At 38.7% G+C, this 22,113-nt stretch overlaps 1 protein-coding gene across 4 annotated transcripts in view; it reads left to right on the top strand.

The window, feature by feature from the left end:
- The window catches only part of LOC146004351 (galactose-3-O-sulfotransferase 2-like), a 42,499-nt gene that overhangs the window by 18,595 nt on the left and 1,791 nt on the right, over positions 1–22,113 (top strand). For 3 of the 4 annotated variants that reach the window (XM_083143142.1, XM_083143149.1, XM_083143165.1), the window contains exon 2: positions 20,399–20,519. In XM_083143142.1, the coding sequence (XP_082999268.1) occupies positions 20,410–20,519 (110 nt within the window). In that variant the 5' untranslated portion in view covers positions 20,399–20,409. Of the gene's footprint in view, positions 1–14,462; positions 14,545–20,398; positions 20,520–22,113 lie in introns of those variants that run through there. The other variant, XM_083143157.1, reaches the window with a different exon arrangement.

Below are 22,113 nucleotides of genomic sequence, written 5' to 3' on the forward strand. Positions count from 1 at the left end.
TCTCGACTAACAAACAAAATTAATTCCACCCCATCAAGTTTCGGAAATATATACATTTTTTTTATTTTTTAAGAAACTTGATTTGCTGGCTTAGTTTTGATCCTAATTCGAAAATTTTAATAGCATTCGATAAAAAATTAGAAGTACTCTACAACCTATTAGACAGATGATGATTAGTGCTTGCTGGTTCCGAGTTATTTTAGATTAAAATTTCAAGATGTAATTTCTAAGATGTTTTGTAATTCTTAAACTATTGGCTGTAGGAAAACGATTCTTGCTTTATCTGCTATTGCTCCACGAGTTCTATAACTGCGAGCCCCCTACTGTGCCAACTTCTATTTGTAGGTTAGCTTCGCCTGTGAAATATCATATGGTGAAATTCTTGTGGAGTAAGTTGGCAACACTGCGAGCCCCCACTGTGGCCCCTCCAAAAGTAGTGGGGAGCATTGAACCAATTCCACGACATACATCGTTAAAATAGGGGGAGCTCACACATCATAAAAAATATATCGTAGCCGTTTACGCTGAGGTCCCCCACCTACAAAAAAAAAATAAGGCCCCCAAATACATCGTAGGTGTTTACGTTGAGGGCCCACCACCTACAAAAATAAGATTGAGCCAAAAATAGGGCTAGAACATCGTCAAATGCTATAAAATCAACAAAAAATACATCGTAGCCGTTTACGCTGAGGGCCCACGTACAAGGATAACATAGAAACAACCATTTTTACACTTTGTAGGTTATTTTTACCCGTAAAAGGCTGTAAAAAAGTGAATAGGTTAAGTTATATCACGTAAGATCATGGCATACCTACAAAGATGAGGCTCCAAAAATGAGATTGAGCAAAAAATAGGGCTAGAACATAGTCGAACGCAATAAAATCCATAAAAAAAATCATCAAAATCATCAAAATATGTCACAACTGAGGTTAAATACTAGGCATACCTACAAGGATTACTTAGAAACAATACGTTTCCACTACTTTTATTAGAGATCATTTGTATAATACATATCGGTGTTGAGAACAAAAAGTAGTTTCACGTTCACCACACTCTTCGGTTGTTTAGAAATCGTAAGGAAGAAGGATCTCTAAATTCCCGCATTCACATTTCAATGAAACTTTAACATAAGTTTAGTGTAGGCCACAAAATAGATGATGTAGCGTCAAATCATCGCCGACAAAACATCGCCAACAAAACATCGACAGAACAAAAAAACGACAGCACAAAACATCGACAGTACAAAACATCGACGGTAAAAGCATCGACGGCAAAATCATCGACACCAAAATCATCGACGGCAAAAACATCGACGGCAAAAACAGCGACGGCAAAACAGCGACGGCAAAAACGTCGATATCAAAACATCGACGGCAAAAACATCGACACCAAAATCATCGACGGCAAAAACATCGACGGCAAAAACATCGACAGCAAAAACATCGACACCAAAATCATCGACGGCAAAAAAAATCGACATCAAAAACATTGACCGAAAAAACATCGACGGCAAAAGCATCGACGGTAAAAACATTGACAGCAAAAACATCGACCGAAAAAACATCGACGGCAAAAGCATCGACGGTAAAAACATCGACATCAAAAACATCGACGGCAAAAACAGCGACGGCGAAAACGTCGACATCAAAACATCGACGGTAAAAACATCGACGGCAAAAACATCGACACCAAAAACATCGACGGCAAAAACATCGACATCAAAAACATCGACCGAAAAAACATCGACGGCAAAAGCATCGACGGTAAAAACATCGACAGCAAAAACATCGACATCAAAAACATCGACCGAAAAAACATCGACATCAAAAACATCGACCGAAAAAACATCGACGGCAAAAGCATCGACATCAAAAACATCGACCGAAAAAACATCGACGGTAAAAGCATCGACGGTAAAAACATCGACATCAAAAACATCGACCCCAAAAAAAACGGCAAAAGCATCGACGGTAAAAAACATCGACACCAAAAACATTGACATCAAAAACATCGACCGAAAAATCATCAACGGCAAAAACATCGACACCAAAAACATCGACGGAAAAAACATCGACATCAAAAACATCGACCGAAAAAACATCGACGGCAAAAGCATCGACAGCAAAAATATCGACATCAAAAACATCCACCGAAAAAACATCGACGGCAAAAGCATCGACGGTAAAAACATCGACAGCAAAAACATCGACATCAAAAACATCGACCAAAAAAACATCGACGGTAAATACATCGACATCAAAAACATCGACATCAAAAACATCGACCGAAAAAACATCGACGGCAAAAGCATCGACGGTAAATACATCGACAGCAAAAACATCGACCGAAAAAACATCGACGGCAAAAGCATCGACGGTAAAAACATCGACACCAAAAACATCGACATCAAAAACATCGACATCAAAAACATCGACGGCAAAAGCATCGACGGTAAAAACATCGACACCAAAAACATCGACGCCAAAAACATCGACGGAAAAAACATCGACGCCAAAAACATCGACGGTAAAAACATCGACGCCAAAAACAGCGACGGCAAAAACATCGACGCCAAAAACATCGACGGAAAAAACATCGACGCCAAAAACATCGACGGTAAAAACATCGACGGTAAAAACATCGACGGCAAAAACATCGACGCCAAAAACATCGACGCCAAAAACATCGACGGCAAAAACATCGACGGCAAAAACATCGACGCCAAAAACATCGACGGAAAAAACATCGACGGCAAAAACAGCGACGGCAAAAACATCGACGGCAAAAACAGCGACGGCAAAAACATCGACGCCAAAAACATCGACGGAAAAAACATCGACGGCAAAAACATCGACGGTAAAAACATCGACGGCAAAATCATCGACGCCAAAATCATCGACGGTAAAAACATCGACGCCAAAAACATCGACGGAAAAAACATCGACGGCAAAAACATCGACGGTAAGAACATCGACGGCAAACACATCGACGCCAAGAACATCGACACAAAAAACGACGGTAAAAACATCGACAGCCAAAACATCGACACCAAAAACATTGACGGGAAAATAATTTTTTGACAAAGTTTTCAACACTAATGAATTCAGATCTAATCCCGAATATTTTGAGATGGGCTACCCTAAATTATAAAGTGTTTCAGTGAAACGAACAATGTGTAATGAGTTGCCAACTTATAGTGCTACCGTACTACCAATGTATAATGGTCATTGTTGTAAGAACAGTCCGCGAGGCCGAAACACGCCCTCTCAATAAAGACGTTATTATTATTATTATTATTATTATTATTATTATTATTATTATTATTAGTATTATTAGTATTGATAAAATTACAAACAATGAGATTGCCCAGTGAACGTGATTGTTTAGTTTCTGGTAACCATTTATCACTTCTCGCCGGCAGCGTTTGTGGTCGGGGGAAAGGGAAAGGAAGGCTCCTCCGTGTGAAAGATGAAAAGACCACCGGCTATTGTTATTCTTTGTTTATTAGACGCAGGAGACCGAAATGACCAATATACAATTTGACTTTTCCGTAGTGACTTTCTTTCGGTTCATGCACTGGTACACACCGTGTGCAAGTAATTTAACTGCCCCCTTGCAATATTGCCTTGCCCCCTTCCTCTCCAGACATTTTCCCCGGGTGTCGGACGACGAAGCGCCTTCACTGTGTATCAGTACCGCTGTTGTATTTGAATCAAGGGGTCCGAGGTTCGATCCCCGGTGGAGAAAAGTTGCACAGTCGTATGGATTATTTAAACTATAGGTTCAGTTCCGATTAACCCTTCGTGGGTCACACGAGAAAAATTACCTTGTTGATCGCTCACGGTGCCAGAGACCGGGCTCTTAATATATGTTAAATTAAAGGTCTAAAACACCAAATCCTCAATTATTACGATTAAATATATATATTGTGTATATATATGTGTAGTTGTTTTGAATCTGAACCTGAGAGATTAATTTAAAGTGACATATAATTTAAACAGTGTGATCTTTTTTTTAATAATGCAATACATAATATATAGCTTAATTGCAAGTAGTCCAACAAGGCATGGTATCTTCGAAAGCATCTTAAGAGATGCAAGATAGAAACTTATTAAATAAATTGTATGACCGTCATAAAATCTTTCCGTAAATATTTGACATCACGAAATAGTCTCAAATAGAAAAGTAACTGAATTAAAGGCAATAGAAGAGGACTGCTTTCGCAAATTAGAATGGCGGAATCAAGGGGGGCATTGGCCGTCTAAAATTTTCACGTTTATTAAAATTTACAAGTCAATGGTACTTTTATTGACCTCTTCGGGCCAGAGGAGCAACTTTTATGATTTCACAAATGTGACAGTTGTTTCACAAAATAAAAATAATCTTGGACGCTATTTTTATGGCCTAGAAAACTTTTTAATCCTCCCCAAAAAACTTAAGCGGCAAGTTCGATTGCGACCCCCTAAAGTTAGATTCCAAGTTACGCCCATGAACTTGGATAGAGAAATTCCTCGTCAAACAAAAAATAGATAATACGTGGCAAAATGATGTCTAAATGTGGCGGCGATTGGTTTCCAAAACTGGGGGGGGGGGGGACAAGGACAGTTTACTTTCCCTTGGTACATAAGGTTTAGCATAGTGCGAGAGAATATGTGGCAAAATGTATGGGGTGGTGCAACCGCCCCCCCCCCCACGCACCCATAATCTCCGCCACTAGTTAAATGTGAAAGAACATTTTTCTACTTTGCAGCAAATCATGGGTTACCTTCCTAATAGGATTGGGAACTGGAGGTTGAGTGCTGTATTTATTCCCTCAAATGTAACAGTTATTTAACAAAATAGTCCTGGATATTATTTTTATGGGATGGAATAACTTTTTGATTCTCGATTAGTGCAATGGCGGCGATTATGTTGGCATGGGGGTGCAGATGCCCTCCCCCACTTCTTGCCGCTTTTGCCCCCGCATTATGCTAAACCGTATGTACGAAGAGAAAGTAAATTGTTCTTGCCCCCCCAAAGTTTTGTAACCTAATCGCCTCCACTGCATTTAATTTTTAACGAATAACACAAAGCTTATAAAGTTCGTTAAAGGCAATTTTGAACTTTTCAACCATCGCAAGCAGTTGCTGAAGGGTTCTTTTTTCTAATTCCCTTCCATATCACAACAGTAGTGAGCGGCGGAAGATTGGAGCTTTCCCTAGTTCATAAATTCGGAACTTTCTGAATTGAAACGGCCAAATCCTATTAACACATCACTTACTATCCTTAGTACAGCTTTCCTTTAATTTAGAAATTAATAAATCATAATTTTAATATTCTCTTCACATGTAGCTCTTCTGCTTTCATATGCTGGAATCGAAATGGGCTACTATGACAGTGCACAAATTATTTTCTAACCTCAGAAATGAGGTTAATATAAATCCAACCAACTAAATACGCAATACGGTGCAAAAATCTGCACGCTTGGGGAATGTAGGCATACTCCTAAGACTCCGAAGAGCATTAACTTGCCCAAGCGTGCTGACTTTTGCACAAATTGCAGTGTTTTATAGTGGAATTCGAGCCACTTAATGAAATGTACCCCCACCAGGGATCGAACATGGGATCACTTGGTTACAAGGCAACAGTCTTATTGAGAGACTACCTGGGTGGGGAGCTCAATTTTAATATTTCTAATTCATAGTTTGTTAACTCCTTGATTTCATAACGTCGTATTTCTCTATCTCGGAATTTTTAGTGATAAGGATATACGTATACACTGCCTTTCACGGCCGAGGTGGCCGTTGGGCGGCGGCTAGCGCGTCGGAAAGTAAGAGCACATCTCCCGGCATTTAAACCCACAACTGTACGCTGACCTTGACATTGGAAACGTCCGTGCTTTAGTATCCAGACAGCTGTTGTCCAGTTTGCACGTGTTTGTGAAGTGTTAAATTGTTAACAAGTGTTATAGATTGTTTTGTTTTATTTCATGTATTACCAGTTCTTTCTGCAGTCTAATAATGCCACGCTATCCGTACAATTTTAAACAACGAATTTTTATATACGACTCTTACGTCATTACGAATTCTTGTAGGGAAGTTAGAATGCGTTTTGCAGCAGAATTCCCAGATGTTCCTTTTTCACACAGAGACAGTGATCTGTTACTTGTGAACAAATTTAGGAAAATAGGGTCTGCTCTTGTTAAGGTAAAACGACATGTGCTTACTGAGGATAAGCTAGACGACGTTGGAACACGATTGAAACATACTCCTCAGAAATATCTCCGACGCCTTGCACAAGAAAGAGACATATTTCTAACGTCATCGTGGCGAGCTACCAAGCTTTTATACCGGAAGCCATATATCAGAAGAATTGAAAGAAAATATGAAGAAATAAATTGAAGCAATTTCGAAAGAGGAACTGATACGTGTTAGTGAAAATTTCCTATAAATATGTGGATGCAGGAAGACATCATTTCAGAAACAAGTTCTAGATCCGCCTATGTTTATGGCGACAACCTGTATATTTATGTCTAACACAAACTACTTGCAAAAAATTACAGCTAAATTATTCTCCTTATTTTCTTAAATTCATATAAGGCTGTGTATTTTTTTTAAAAAAAACACGTTGTTTGTTAAAAACACTTCATGCACAATCTACATTTGTGACAAACATTCTTGAAACCCTTCTGGTGTGACTGGCAGAATTGATATCAGTTGCGGATAAACCTTGATGTTTGTGAGAGACGATGTTTTGAAGGCTTCTGTCCAGTGGCTGTCAGTGACAGGTGGTTTCTCGACCATTACATCAAGGCGATCGGACTTCAACAATTTGTAGATTTCCCCACAAGACGAACAGAAACTCTCGACCTGTTGCTGTCCTCGCATGCAAAGGTCAAGGCCACTCCCGGTGAGCAATTCATCGCCTCGGACCACACCCCCGTGCATGCCGAATTCCAAGTCCCTGGAAAAAAACCCAGACCCTCTCCCTCCTCCAGACCAGTCTACAACTGGAAAAGAGTCAACTGGGAGCAACTTTCTATTTTCACCAGCCTCATTCCTTGGACACAGTGTTGCCACATGAAGGGAAATTTCCCTTTTTGAAGGGAAATTTGGAGCTAATTTTAAGTGAAAAGGGAAAAGGGAAATTCGATTAAAAATAGCGAATTTTCAGGGAAATTTTAAGACAGACTAAACATTAATTATATTAAACATTATAACTGATTCCAGTTTTGAAAATGGGAACTTATTATTTTTTTTTTATTTTGTCGTATACTTTGTTCTGAGGGGAAGGGTGGAATTTAGGTTGACCCACATCTGGCTACCGTTTGGGGCCGGTGGTCTTTGGCCATTCACCCTTATGGGAGTGGGAGTCCGAGGGTATTGTTTATTTAAGCTTTCCCCGGTTCTCTGAATTTTGCCTCAAACACTACACGTGCAAACCATAAAGTTATCTTTTTCGCAAACCTATCTTTACTTCAGTCTTCATTGGACACTGGGTGGGTTATTCGTCGTGTGCGAGTGTTTGGTGGAAGGCTGTGCTCGACTTGGACGACGGGACAACAAGGGAAGCAACGGAAACTATCTGCAACTCCAGAATATATTAGAAAACGTCGTGGAGAATTATCGGAAGATGAAAAATCACCGCGGAAACAAGTTAAAAAATTCCGTGCAGAATGGCAGAAGTGACCAACAATGGATTACATTTTAATAAAAAACTTGCTGTGTTTTAGAAGTTTCCACCTAATATGTGAAATTTACCAGAATAGAACATTTGCTCAGGTATGTACTACATATCTTTTTTAATAAAACGCGTATATCAATGCGCCGAACTTAACATTTTTATGGGGAAGCAAAAATGTGATTTTCCACACAAACTCTTCATATGTGCGCTTTACTAGAACAGCATTTTGTGTAGAATATTTTTAATTTTCTTCTGATGGTGTGATGAAGACAAGGGGCATTGGCCTCCCTAAATCCAATCTCTGTTTGTGTGTTTTGCTTTTTACTGATGAAAGTCTTCAGTTGCCAACTATAACATAGTTTTAGCTTTCATCTCAAAACAAAAAATTTAGCTTGGTTTAGAAATAAAATCTAAATCTTCCAAAAAAACATTTAAAAGTTATTGATTTTATTGTTTATTGATTTGGTTTATTTTACTTCGCTTTTCTGCCACTTTAGGCTAATTGCAAAGATGGGAATGAGTAATGATATGATGAAATTTATGAATGGACACTCACAAACAGCCATGCCCAGGCCGGGATTCGAACCCGGTATCCCTAGCGTCGTAGCATTTAAAAGTTAAATTGACTAACATTTTATACATACATACGAACATGGGTCAACGATAATATTTAATTATTATTATTATTAATAATAATAATAATAATTCTTTAGATGAAGGGAAAAAATGGGCGGAAAAGGGAAATTTTACCCCTTGGAAAGGGAAATTGTGCTTACAGATTGTGGCAACACTGCTTGGACAATGATGGACCCCCTCCCCGCGGAAGAAGCAGTGGAGTTCCTCGTGGACTGTGTGCACGCTGTAATTAAAGACCACGTGCCCCTTAGGAAAACAAAAACATCCCGATTCCCTGTGTGGTATACTGAAGAGACTAAGCTTACGCTGAAGAACAAAAAGAATGCGTGGATCCTGTGGAAACAAATTCCGAACGTTCATACACTGAACACTTTTGCTTACTTAAGGAAGCATAGTAAAAACTTAATTCAAAGGGACTATAATAATTATATTCAAAGTAAAAGAGAAAGTGCTGCTAAAAACCCTAAAACATTCTGGACGCTAATTAACTCACGCCGGCAACATGACCGTATTCCCCTTCAAGTCTCCTGGAACGGTAAGTCTGCTACAAAGGATGAGCGTTCATCGCTTTTTAACTCTTACTTGCATAGTAACTTTACAAATAACGCTGCTGCCACACTACCGGAAGTCAGGTCCATTATTCCTTACACTCTCTCTCAAATCTCAACTAATTGCAATGAAGTCCAAAAATTATTAAAATCTGTTTCAAGTTCCAAAGCTACCACTCCTAATGATATTCCTGCGATATTTCTGAAACATTTAGCTCATATTCTATCCAAACCAATAAGCACAATCTTTAATAAATGCTTCTCCGAAGGTGTTTCCTCGTACATGAAAGCAAGCAAATATTGTCCCTATCCTCACACACGGAAACATAGCTCATGTCACTTCCTATCGGCAGATTTCCTTACTTCCTGCACTTGCGTTGCTAGCTGAAAAAATAATTTCTAATCGTATCCTTGCACATGTATCTTCGTTCCTCTCTCCCACTCCACACGGATTTCTCCCTCATGCTTCCTGTGACACAAACCTTGCTTGCTTGCTTACCAAAGTGGTCAATTGCCTGAGTGCCAAGCAAGACATGGATGTCGTATACTTAGATTTTTCCAAAGCCTTTGACTCTATCTCTCACACGCAACTCATCCACAAATTATCGAATAAATTCAATATTCACGGAGCTAAATTCTAAATTAGCATAATATCACATAGTTTACTATTCATAATATGCGCCGCTTTGGTGCACTTTGTGGATTGTTTCGTTGGTTGGTTGTTTTAATTAATGTTGCATTAATCAACACCAGGTTCATCGCGGCAGGCAAAGTGGAGGGAAAATGACAATGAAGCAGAACGAGGGGGCCCTTGGTTCCCGATTATTGAAACTTTGTCTACATGCAACTGAGTCGCTTAGTGAAATCGCTGAAAATGTAATTTTGCTTATTTTATATTGCTTTTTTAGCACTTGCGTCAACAAAGGCGATAAGGATGATTAATGAAGATATGAAATGGATGATAGGACATGATGATCCATGCCTTACACAAAATTCTAAGTTAGGACTAATCAATATCAATTCGTCCTATCATTTGTCAAGTAGTTGTTTTTAACTCTAATCTTTTTCAAGGACAACATTTCCTTACCAGTAGCTGTTGTTAAGAAACCAATTCTGAAACTTTTTCTGGTGGTCTCACTGCACCCAGCTGTTGTTTGTTCTGGCTGGAGCTGGGGATATGACTCACGCTGCTGTCAATAGCTACTCAATCGTTCCCGAGAAGCCAGGTTCACCAGGAAAACCTAAGCGACAATTTTGTATTTGGGTTGCATAGACAACAGGCTCTAAGATGTTACGATATCGTAGGTCTCGTGGCCCAAGAACTACTTTCTCTGACTGTACACAACCTCACCCTTCTCTATAGGGCAATCAGTTCAAAGGAACCGGCTTATCTCTCGAGCAGATTCTCAATGCTTTCCGAATCACACAGCCTTGACACCAGAACTCAACTAGTCACTCCCCTTCAAAATTTTATTCAAAATCTTTCACCGCTTCAACTTCTCGTCTTTGGAACTCACTGCCCCTCAAAATCCGGAACTCATCTTCAGCATATGTCTTTAAGACACAATTAAAACATTTTTTATTCGGCACAAATAGTTCTCACATTAGTGCAAGCTTATATGTTAGTGATAAATTGAATACAGTTAAGCGCAGAAAAACACTGAAAACCCTTATTAACCTTAATATTTCAAATCCCTGACTACTGTCATGAATATGTGATTGTGTGTGTATGTGCATGTGTGTGTTTTGTTGTATGCTCGTGAGTATAGGTTAGAATTTTATTCCCGTATGTATTTGTTTCTTAACCTTTTTTTGTATTTTTTCTTTGTAATTTTATATTTCTCTTTCTTTATTTTGATATTTACCTTTCTATGTAATGGTTTAAATGTTATTTTCTAATTTTCATATGATCAAATTTCGATGTAAAGATGGTTAAGTGGTAGAAAAGGCTACAAAATCTTAACTTCGCCATGATAAACAAGACGTAATAAAATAAATAAATAAATAAATAAATAAATGGTGCGGAGTCCTTGTTGTACTTTTACGTCGCTTCTCTGCCACCTTTTCACTAATTAAGATGAACTATGATTAAGATAAGACTGATGAAAGGACACTCATAAAAACTTGTTCAAACCCTGGCTTGAATTCGGAACGTTCAGTCTCATTTGATATTTTGTTCTGTTGAATCCCAGGAAAAATATTCTGGCATCACCATTGAAAAAATACATGCTTGATTATTATTCTGTATTGAAGTATCTTTACACTCGTTCAATGTTATTACAATTCAGTGCCAGTCTCAAGCTCAACTGTAGGACCTTGAAGAGCCAGCGCAGTGTCAGAGCTAAAAAAAAGTCAACAATTTTGAACGTTTCGTTTCTGCAGACTCCTCCTCTTGCCGTTTTGTTGCAGCTATATCTTAACAATCTTTAAGTATATGTTACTACTGTAAATATGGGGTAGAATCCTCTTTGTTTAATGTCCATGGTGCCAATATATTATTTGTAAAAATCTTAGAGGGTGGTGGAGATGTGTGAACACGTATGTCATCCGTACATATTATTTTGTCTTACCATATTATTTTGTTATACAACCTCACAGAGGTAAAACAGCGAGAGGCAAAATCAGGCGAAATCAGGGCTGGTTCGGTAGTTCAGTTGTCGGCATCCGTGGCGGAGTGGACGCCTGGGGTTCCGGGTTCGAATCCCGGTTCGGGCATGGATGTTTCTGATAGTCTGTCCTATATGAAAAAGTGAGATTTTAGATTGATTGATATGAGGTTTGTGTGGGGAAGCTGCCAAAAAAAAGTTGGCAGAGCAGTGGCACGATATGCTCGAGTCCTGATGAAGCCTGCATTTTTCACTGAAATTTCTTCATATTATATTTTGTGTGTGTGTGTGTGTATTTTATCGATTTCTAATCATTATTCGGGGTGTAAGGGGTGCAAATAATCAATCTTTTAGTTGATTCTTCTCACTTCTCGGCAAACATATCTGAAGTTATTTTGCTCAAGTGCTCAACACACTTGGATTCCATCATGCCCTACTTAGACCAAGGTTACTGTAAGTACATGAAGTAAATACGTAAACGTCAATACGTAAACGTCTGTAAGTGAAAGACAGACTGATAAGCACCTGTTCCTTACATGAAACAGCTGTGGAGTAACGTAGTACAAAGACTATACGCGGTTTACACACGATAATATTTCACAGCAGCTGGGATGAAGTTTTCAGACATAAACATTGTGATGAGAGGGTTGGTAAATTCTCAGGCTGTAAGTAAAGTATCTTCCTTTATTTTTACCAAATGCTTTCGCAGCAGAGGGGTGGTTAAATGTATTTTTCATGAAATTATCGTAACTTAAGTAAAGGCAAAGTGATTTTCTTCACTGTCTTAGCATTTCAAACGTAACAATGGTCCATTTCGTGCGTTTGAATTCGTAATACGATTCTTGCAACTCACTGTCTGGCTGCACTGATGCATTTGTGCATTAAGATATAACGAGTGATGTGGAACATTTCTGCTCTCTGTGAAAAAATAGTACGTATTTCGTTGCTGAAAAAAAGATATCCAAGTTAAAGTTGAGTCAGCAGGAATAAAGTGCTATTTTTAAAGGCTTATTGAAAGAGATGCCGAATTTATTTAATTTATACCCTCTCCTGAAAAAACAACCTTACACTCAGTTTTGCAATTGCTATTGAACCTTGGGAAGAAAATACAAGGCAAGCTGTATTATTGATTAGTTGATTTGGTTATTTTTTGTCGCTTTACTGCCTCTTTTGTTTAATCACGACGATTAGAATGAGTGGAAAGTGAATGATATCATTAAGGGGCGGACACAATTATCCATGCCTTATCCGAGATTCGAAGTCAGGACCCTTCGTTTTGTAGCTTGTCCTGTCTTCGAATCCCACTATATTTTTTAATCATACTATATTTTAAACCATTCGCCATTTCATTGGCCAGACTTGAGTGGTGCGGCCCACAATTGTTTTAAAAGATAGAGACCGTAAATCGGCACAACTGTAATCGTTTGTAGTAGAGCAAGCAAGAATCGGAACAGGGAGAGATGAACAAAAAAGATTAGAAAATGGGACATAAATTAATAGCAAACAATAGAAAGAGATAGAAAAACAGAGTAAAATGGAAAGAGTGGACAGAGAGATAAAGAAATTGCAGAAAGACAAATAAAGATAGAGGAATAGATGAAGATAAGAAGAAAAAGGCGGAAGAAAGAAAAATAGAAGACAGGAAGGAAAAAGAAAGAAGCAGAGAAAAATAAAGATAGATAAACAAAAGATGAAGGGTAGATAGAGAAGAAAAGGAAGAAAGAGAAGAGAGGATAAAGAATAGATAGTGGAAGATATAAATAGAAGCAGAAAGAGAAAGAGAAACGGAGAATGAGGGATAGATAGTGAAAAAAGGAAGAAGGAGGGGAGAAAAGGAAAGCTGGAGAAACAGGATGAAGTGTAGATGGAGAAATAAAGGAAGAAAGAGAAGCAGCTGGTCCAAACAAAATTCTCAGTCTCAATGCCACTGATATTTTGCATCACACAAAACACCATTGCTGTATCAAGACCAATCAAGTTCTTATTTCTTTGATAGTGTGTCACGAAGAAGTCATGTAGAAATATAAATCATATAAAACGAACAGCAAATAGGGATTTTTTTTATGAAAAACAATGATTCGGTGACATTTTGTGCGAAGCTTATCTCAACCCTGCAACTTCGAGCACACAATTCTTCATAATGGCTGCATTACACGTATCAGCTATACCCTGTCCCAGCTAACTGTAGAGCAGGGCCGCGCATATCGGCAGAGGAGGAAGAGGAAAATCGAGTGGTGAACGTGCAGCGTTGCCGAACGTGCAGCGTTGCCAACCGTACGGTCCTGACCGTGCATGTACGGATGTACGGTCCAGACCTTAGTCCGTACGCTAAATGCACGGCTTGTGAAAATTTGCTCTTGCAGTTTTATACCTAATATTTCCCTAAAAAAATTCTTAAACTAATCGTACGGACCTGGAGACAAGAATACGGTCCGTTTGCCATGTGCGTTCGGTATTATCCTTTTCAAAAGTTCGCAACGCTGGAGGAAATGGGGACGAATTCGAAAACTCCCGTCGCCCATTACGCAATCCTGTTTCTCTCACTGTTCATTGGTGGAGCCGTCTTGCGTCACTACTTGCGCAGAGACTTGTTCTCGTTCGTCTGGTCTACAGTTAGCTGGTATGGATAATAGCCGCGCAGGGGCGTCGCCACCGGGTGGGAGTGGGAGGCCACCGTGAAATTGTCTTAGTTCCCTTCTGTCTCCTCCTAAATATCAGATATTATGTTCGAGCTGCAATCTAACGTCGGCTTTCTGAGCAGATCGACCCCTATTACACGATTACCTTGCCCCGCGCCATTCTGATCGCAGCATGCAGCGCGGTAAGGTGATATACGTCACATATCCTTGACGGCTGTAATAGTATAGTTTCGTACCAAACTCGATTTGAATATGGCCGGCCAATTTAAAAATGTAAACAATTTACTGCGGAAGAGATAATATACTAAAACAAGATTATGTTATCAGTTGCATAGACTGCGTGCTCATTTCCTTGGTTTTTAATCTAAGGCTGTGGAGCAGAATTAACTCATGGCGAAGGTTGAAGAACACTTGTGACCAAATCAGTTAAACATCTAATTGTGATCAAACAAGGTAAGTGTAATTTCTTCAGTAACCATTCATGGAAGGTTAGCGAAATCAAATCCAATCTTTAGTATTGTTATCAGAGCCGTCTCTAGGGGAATGTGATTGATTGATTGTGATTGATTTGATGTTTTAAGTCCACGTTATGCCAGTAAGGCTAATCGCGACTGGACCTACAGTTTAAGGTGGGATCCGAACCACTTGTGCCTCCACCGGGTATCGAACCCGGGACCCTTTCATTGCAAGGCGACAACGCTGCCACTGCGCCATCGTGGAGGATGTGGTATGTTAAATTATAAAGAAATATATCTCTCTGGTCGTAACAATTCAGTAAAAGCCACACCTTTTGCTTAAAAATAGTTATTGTGTACAGGGTGTTTCAATAAAAAAGTAACTGGACATGGTGTGTTTTGGATACTTTCAGTTACCTTTTTATTGAAACACCCAGTACGATTTCTTCGTGATAGTGTGATGTAATTACAATGTACCGAGAAATAACAAATATATGCAGGGGTGTTTCAAAAAGTATACACATTCAAAATCTGAAAATACATGTCGGACGTTTTGATGAAGCATTATTTATTTATTTATTTATGTATTTATTTCGTCTTCTATTACATGGCGAAGTTAAGTCTGTGAAGCCTTTTCTTCCACTTGACCATCTTTACTAAAAACCTTTGAATGTCGAATTTTGAAATATTGAAAAAGAATGAAAAAATATATAAAAATTACAGAGAAATTAAAAAATACAAAGAAAAAATATATAAGAATAGTAATCTAACCTATAGATACGGGCACACACACTCACACATACATATGCTTGCCCTTACACATACATACGTAGTACAAGCAAATATATAACATTACACTTACTTAAACGCAGACCAAAACTGTATGCTTTGACGATAATTCATCTTAACTATTACGTGAAATCATTTTTGTGCCTTACGTCCTTCTATCATTCTCTGCACCCGCCACATTATTAGGGAAGTCAAACATTTAATTTTCATAATATAATATGTGTAACTTTAACAATTTTTTGAACGTCACAATTGAGGAAGACATTAAAAATAATATGAATATTGATTAATGATTTCAGTTATAAATACGTAATACTTCATCTTGGTTTTCCGCTGTATTGAAAGCCTGTGCACAATTTTTGCAAAATTATCATATTAAGAATACTCTGACATAATAATTGTAAATTACCTAATAACAGGGAAATAAATAATACCAAATACGCACTTCTTCGCAGGTCAGGTGTGGAACAGCTAAGAGCAAAAGGGTTTTGTTGTAGAGCAGATCGTGCAATTAATATAAAATTTGTAATGTTTGCTAGGGATTTCTTATTGGGTCGAGGAGTTATTGCTTGTGTACAAATATTGAAAAAGAGTGTAAATTAGAAAGCATATGTAGGTGCCGGGAAACTAAATTCACTTCTCGCCACTGGGCATAAATCTCTAGCTTCGTCTCTTATTGTTACGGACATTTTTTTTATTTTTGTGGAAATATTCTTAAATCTACATAAAAATGCATTGTTTGTCTATATCCTTATCGGGTCACTGCATCTTGCTTCCATCGCCCCTTACTTTGTTATAAGAAAATATATCACAATACTCACACGTGCTGACTGTCACAGTCTGGAAATTCCAAAGACATGTCATTTACCAACCAGCTTGTTAGTAGAACGATAAATCAGGAATGGTTAAAGTCAATACAGCACACGTGAGATATCAATAATATTGAACAAGAGCCAATCGGGGATGAATCATGTTCAAAACGTCCTTTTACTTTGGAAAACAATTCTTATGATTTGCTACGCTCAAAGCATGAACAATCGTAGGGATTTGGCGGCCGTTGCCTTGTAACGAGTGCACTCACGGTCCCCGAAATGACGTGTCAATCATACCCCGGCACGGGGCCAAACGTCGTTATGTGTACGGGAAACCGGTCGTGACTCACGGTCCAGTTATCAAGTTCGGTACTGAGACGGTCGTTTATTGTCATACTATTGCGAGGCGGGGATTAATACCTTGAAAAGTTACACTGTTTTGTTTACCTTTGATATGTAGATTCGAACAATCATAAAACACTAATAGCATAATATCTGGTACCTGAAAAACGTCAAATAACAACACTGACGAACGGTAAAAAGTGAATATATATTGTAACAACAACAAAAAATATTGCAATCAACAACTGTTTACAAAGCCTCCTCACTCTCACAACATTCACTCTATCTCTCTTTCACACACATGAGGTATTTTTACATGTGAAGTATGGATACAAATCATGGATCTCATTAACATATCATTCCTTTTAATTTTTAAACCTTTATGTGAATTTAGGGCATTTGTCTGTCAGCTCCTGTGCTCTTTTAAATTAACTTAAGTGCCAGCCCTCGGAAAGCGGTTAACTAAGACAATTGGGTCGGCGTGGTTAAATCTTTCGTTCGAATGAACGTATGCATCGAGTCGTAAGCACGACATTATACAAGTTTCTCGGACGGGGGTATTACACATAAGCCTCTCTCGTCCAATGAGAACAACTACACAATTACATAGTGATGCAAAAACTTAATTGGCTCCAGCTGCCGGAATACACTAATCAATCGTCGGCGCGAGCAAAAATTACCTTAAAAACCACTATGCAACAAATAATACTATTTCACGCACACGACCTTGCAATAAAAACAACTACGCTTTCCACAATTAAAAAGGACTCATCAGTCAACTATTGACAAATTAAATGGCGCGACGGGGCGGTCGGTTACACAAAAATGGAGCACACTTTGACAATTTATACTAAATATTAAAGAAATGAAATGGAGCTTCTAACCCTGAATGCAGACAATTAAATTAGAACATCTGAACATGAAATTACCCCTTTTTATAACAATACCAAAAATTATCAGACGCGGGGGTTAGGTTTAGGTTTTTCCTGAGTAACTTTGCGAATAAGTGAGACTTCGGCGTTAACTGTACGGTGTTGATACTAACGACGCACGTTTACATGTACATGAGACCCTCTGAAGTATACTGTACCAGACTCTGCTACATGGCGTGGTCATTCATCTCTCCTGGACGCGGGACTTGCACACGGTTCCTTTGTGGCGAAATTGTCCTCCGAGGTCGATCGCGACGAAGAATAATTGCGACGATCTGGTGTACTTGCACCTCCTTAGTACTTCGGGCGTTCCTCTTGTCACTAGCGTCGGGTGTACGTGGTCACGCGTTGGTTCGGAATCTCTCTGGTGACGGGCTTCGATTCGGCGTCGTTCTGGGAGCGTCGTTCTGGAGTCGTCCTTCAATCTCTCCCTCTGGCTTCGATCGGCGTCGTTCTGGAGTCGTCCTTCAATCTCTCTCTCTGGTGACGGGCTTCGATCGGCGTCGTTCTGAAAACGTCCTTCGGGCTTTGGGCAGTGTTTGGCTTTGGTGTCGTCTGTGGCGTTGGCTGACTGGCTTCATCGGGAGATGGCGATGCATCGTTGCGGGGTCAGGGAAGTCGACAGACTCCCTTCTCAATCTCCTTTAGCCGCCCATGATTATGTAGTTAACGCTTGGCGAAAAACAAATCACCGCGTAATCTTCACCAAAATAAGGCGCACACTGGTAACTCCCTATCTGCAACTCGCTCGCGGTACGTAAGGAAACAAAGTCCACGGACACAAAACAATAATCACGCGAGAGTGTAGCGCGGAGATGCTCTCTCGGTGAAATCCGGGTAAAAACTGTTTTTGGGATGGTAGCACCGCCTATATATAAGAGATTCAAATTCGTCCGTTGAAACCCACGCTAAGGTGGCTTCGCTTCGCTTTCTCAGGGGATGGAAATGACCTCTGTCCATTGTCTTGAAAGGCGCGGTCGGCGACGCGTCCTGGATCCTTGCAGAGTTGGGCTCCAGCTGGTGTTCCTGGTCATCCGTGAACATGGGTTCGAACGCCTGCTGCGACTCGAGCCCGGTAGCGGCGAAAATAATCTTCCCTTATCTCCGCGTTGGTGCAAATATGTCATGTTCTAAGCGGCGGCTGTCACTCAAGAAAAACTCGTCCCCAACTCCCGACGTCTGGCTCGGATACAAGTTTATTCACAAAATAAATCAAACCTTACACTTTCATGTTTGTGCATAAAATGAATCAATATATAAAAAATAATTTATATCGAACTGCGTTTCACATGTCACTAGATACCGTGACAGCCTTCATTCCGAGATGTTATTTCGTCCGTTTCATGAGTCGCGCATAGTTCGTTTACTGCTTTGCAACATTTTGACTTCACATTTGCTATTTCGATTGGTAACGTATTAATTAAAACTATATTGTACACTATTCTTGAGGGATAGTTTCCTGAGTTCCCAATGCAGTCGATATTTTTGTCGATATATACAACTTTCGTTTTATTATAACATAACCTCAAATACACATGGCTTCGGGGCAAGATAGGATGGGGCATGACAGGGTACCACCCCATTTTCCCCCGTATTGTCTTTGGACTCTACACTACTCTGATTTTGCCGACCTTCGTGGCAGAGTTGTTAGCACAGCGCGCTACGAAACCAGGGGTTCAGGTTCGAATCCCAACCTGAGCATGGGTGTTCTTTGTGAGTGTCCCTCATCAATATCATCATATCATCACTCATCCTCCCCTTCACGATTAGCAAAAAGTGACAGAAGAGCAAAGAAACTAAACCAAATCAATCAAAAGACTAAGGTTTTTCCATTGATTCATAGTGTTCAGAATTATTATGGTAGGCTACAACTTTTCTGATCTTGTTCTTTGAATTTGTTGTTCCGCTTGTGGCGATAATGTGTGCGCACATAAACTCTTGCGCAGGTATAGACCCTGAGGATTGTTGTATGCGTTTTATGTGAGAAATGAGTACATGTGCATAATTTATCATTGTCTTAACTAGCACTAACAATAAATTTCTTTATTTAAATTACATTTTTAGGTTAATGGAAATACCCCGGGCCAAAGACATATTTCAAATATTGTTTTCTAAACCAATTTTATTCATTCATAAGTGTTAGTTTAAGTCATCTTTATGTAGAAAGGGTTCAATAAATGGATATTTGTTGGAAGAAATGAATGTTTGTTTGTATTTAGTAGTCGTTCTGTGTTGTTAATCATTAAGTAGGCCTACCGCGTCTTGCCCAGCGTTCCCCTATTTAAATGAACTTAATATATACGTACAAAATAGTAATACGTATTTAGCTTCTCAAGTTAAAGTTTGTATAATATACTCTTCAAAAGGTTTTTCGATAAAATGCTGCAATTTAGAGTAAATGGGATTAATATTTCAATCTTTTTCCTTTGAACTTATAAAAAGTAATTTTAAATATACACTTACAAGCACTTTCTATCTTTTCTTCTTTAATTTCACTTCAAACGAATAACCGTCGAAATGTGTCCTCGAGATATGAACTTTGAAGAGATCCATGAAAAAAAATCAACAAAATTTAACATAAATTACTGTGATTGAAATGAAATATTTGTGAAATATATAATGTTAGATTGACTTTCCATTTTTCAAGGGGGGGTCGTGCCATGTTGAGAGAGATGTGCACTTGCCTTCACTTGGAACTTAATCTAACTGCTGATGGGCACTAACACTAATCGAACGACTAAATCGATCAATACTAGACGAACAACTAATTCGACAAATTCTATTCAAACGACAAATCTGAAAAATACTAATCGAACGACTAATTCAACTAATTTTTTAATCAAAGTTTTTCCTATTGTAAACCGACTAATTGACTAGTCGATTAAATCTGGCATCATAAACTATTATTTTTGTATTTCTACGATATGCACAACTTGCAGAGTTGCATTTATTAAAAGATCCTATTCGTTTCTTACAGGCACCTGAAGCATGCGATCACTAAACAAATGGGTCTACCTGTCGATGGCTGCAGCAGCAACCGTTTTGACTTATACAGTACTTTATTCTGGACTACACGAAAATACTTTTGTACAAAACAGGTATATATATACACAGATGGCACGCTAGGGAATATTATATAGAAATATTTCGAAACATCCCTCAATTTCTTTGTTCAAAAATTGGAATGCATTTTCTTTGTAACGTCATATTTGAAAATTTCTGAATAGAAAATACTCCAATATTATAATAAGATATGTGTAAGGTTAAACGTGAAATAGCAGATAATTTTATAGGGACCACAAAATTATATGAAAGCAATTTATAATATTCTATTGCTTTTTCCAACAAAACACTAGTAAATGTGAAGTTTTTATGTTACAGTCATTACAACATTTGCATATGGACACACACACACACACACACACACCCACACACACACACACACACACACACTCACACACTCACACACACACACTCACACACTCACACACACACACACACACACACATAGAGAGAGGGAGAGAGACAGTTCCATTTTTTTTTTTAAAAAAAAGGCAAGATTCTTAGTAAAGTCCATTCCATATTAGTAAATGGAGCAGTAATAATTTGCATGGCTATCTCCAAAAGGGAAGTTGACGTACGTACATACGTTGTAGTTCAGAGGGAAAAATATTTATGAACCTACAACTACATGCACAGAACTACTTGGAGAATCGAAACCCGCTTGTCATATTTACTAGGCACAAATTACAATATATTAAACGTGTTTGTAGATTCCGTTGAAAAGTACACTTGGATGATTCTGCAAAATTACGTCACATCGTGGAAAAAGTTGTAATAGACTACAATGATGCCATATTTGGTTCTAAGGATAATTATTTAATATATATTGCTCATTCTTTAGTTGGTTTCTGTTGGTTAGTAATTATTAAAAGTTGTGTTCAAAGTTTGAAACTATTAAATGTAGTTATCTGATTATAAATTGTTGATTCCTTGAAATTGCCGGCACGGTGTATAGTTTTTGTTTGTTGTAAATCCACTTTGCTCGGATATACTAATCGGAACTAGGTTTGTAGTTTAATGTGGGATCCGATCATCCGAACTACTATGCAATAAGCCCCCACAAGGTGTTGAACCTGGAACTCCAACACTGTCACCATTACGCCATCGGGGAGGCCCTGCACCGGCATATACAGCACAATGGAAATCTTAGCATCTAATTAGAAGATTGTGATAATCATAACATGATAAACAAACACTTGATTTTTACTTTGTATTCACGAAATGGGATGCTAAATTCGAAACATGAACGCAATCGCGAATTATTACGAAGATTTGGATTCGCGTAATTCGAATGCATCTTCATTGTAAAGAATTATGAGACAAATCCCAGAATTTGTATTAGTGACTAGGGGGGAACGTTACGGATGGGCGAAGGTGAGCTTCAGTCCACTCTGTATAGTCTCCGCCCTCCAACGAGCGCATCCATATAGATTAGCAGACAAGGTTTAATTTATAGTAAACCAAGAATTAACTCTCGCACGAAAGCAGAGGGGAAAGGTAAGAGAAAAAGAGAGACAAATAGAAGGGAAAATGAAAGGTAAGGTAAGAAATGAATGAAGGAAGGAAGGAAGGAAATATATATAAAAACACACACACACAGAGGGAGGGAGGGAGAGAGAGAGAGAGAGA

Source organism: Lepisma saccharinum, chromosome 1, assembly GCF_977018435.1.
Source record: "Lepisma saccharinum chromosome 1, izLepSacc3.1, whole genome shotgun sequence".
NCBI lineage: Eukaryota > Metazoa > Arthropoda > Insecta > Zygentoma > Lepismatidae > Lepisma > Lepisma saccharinum.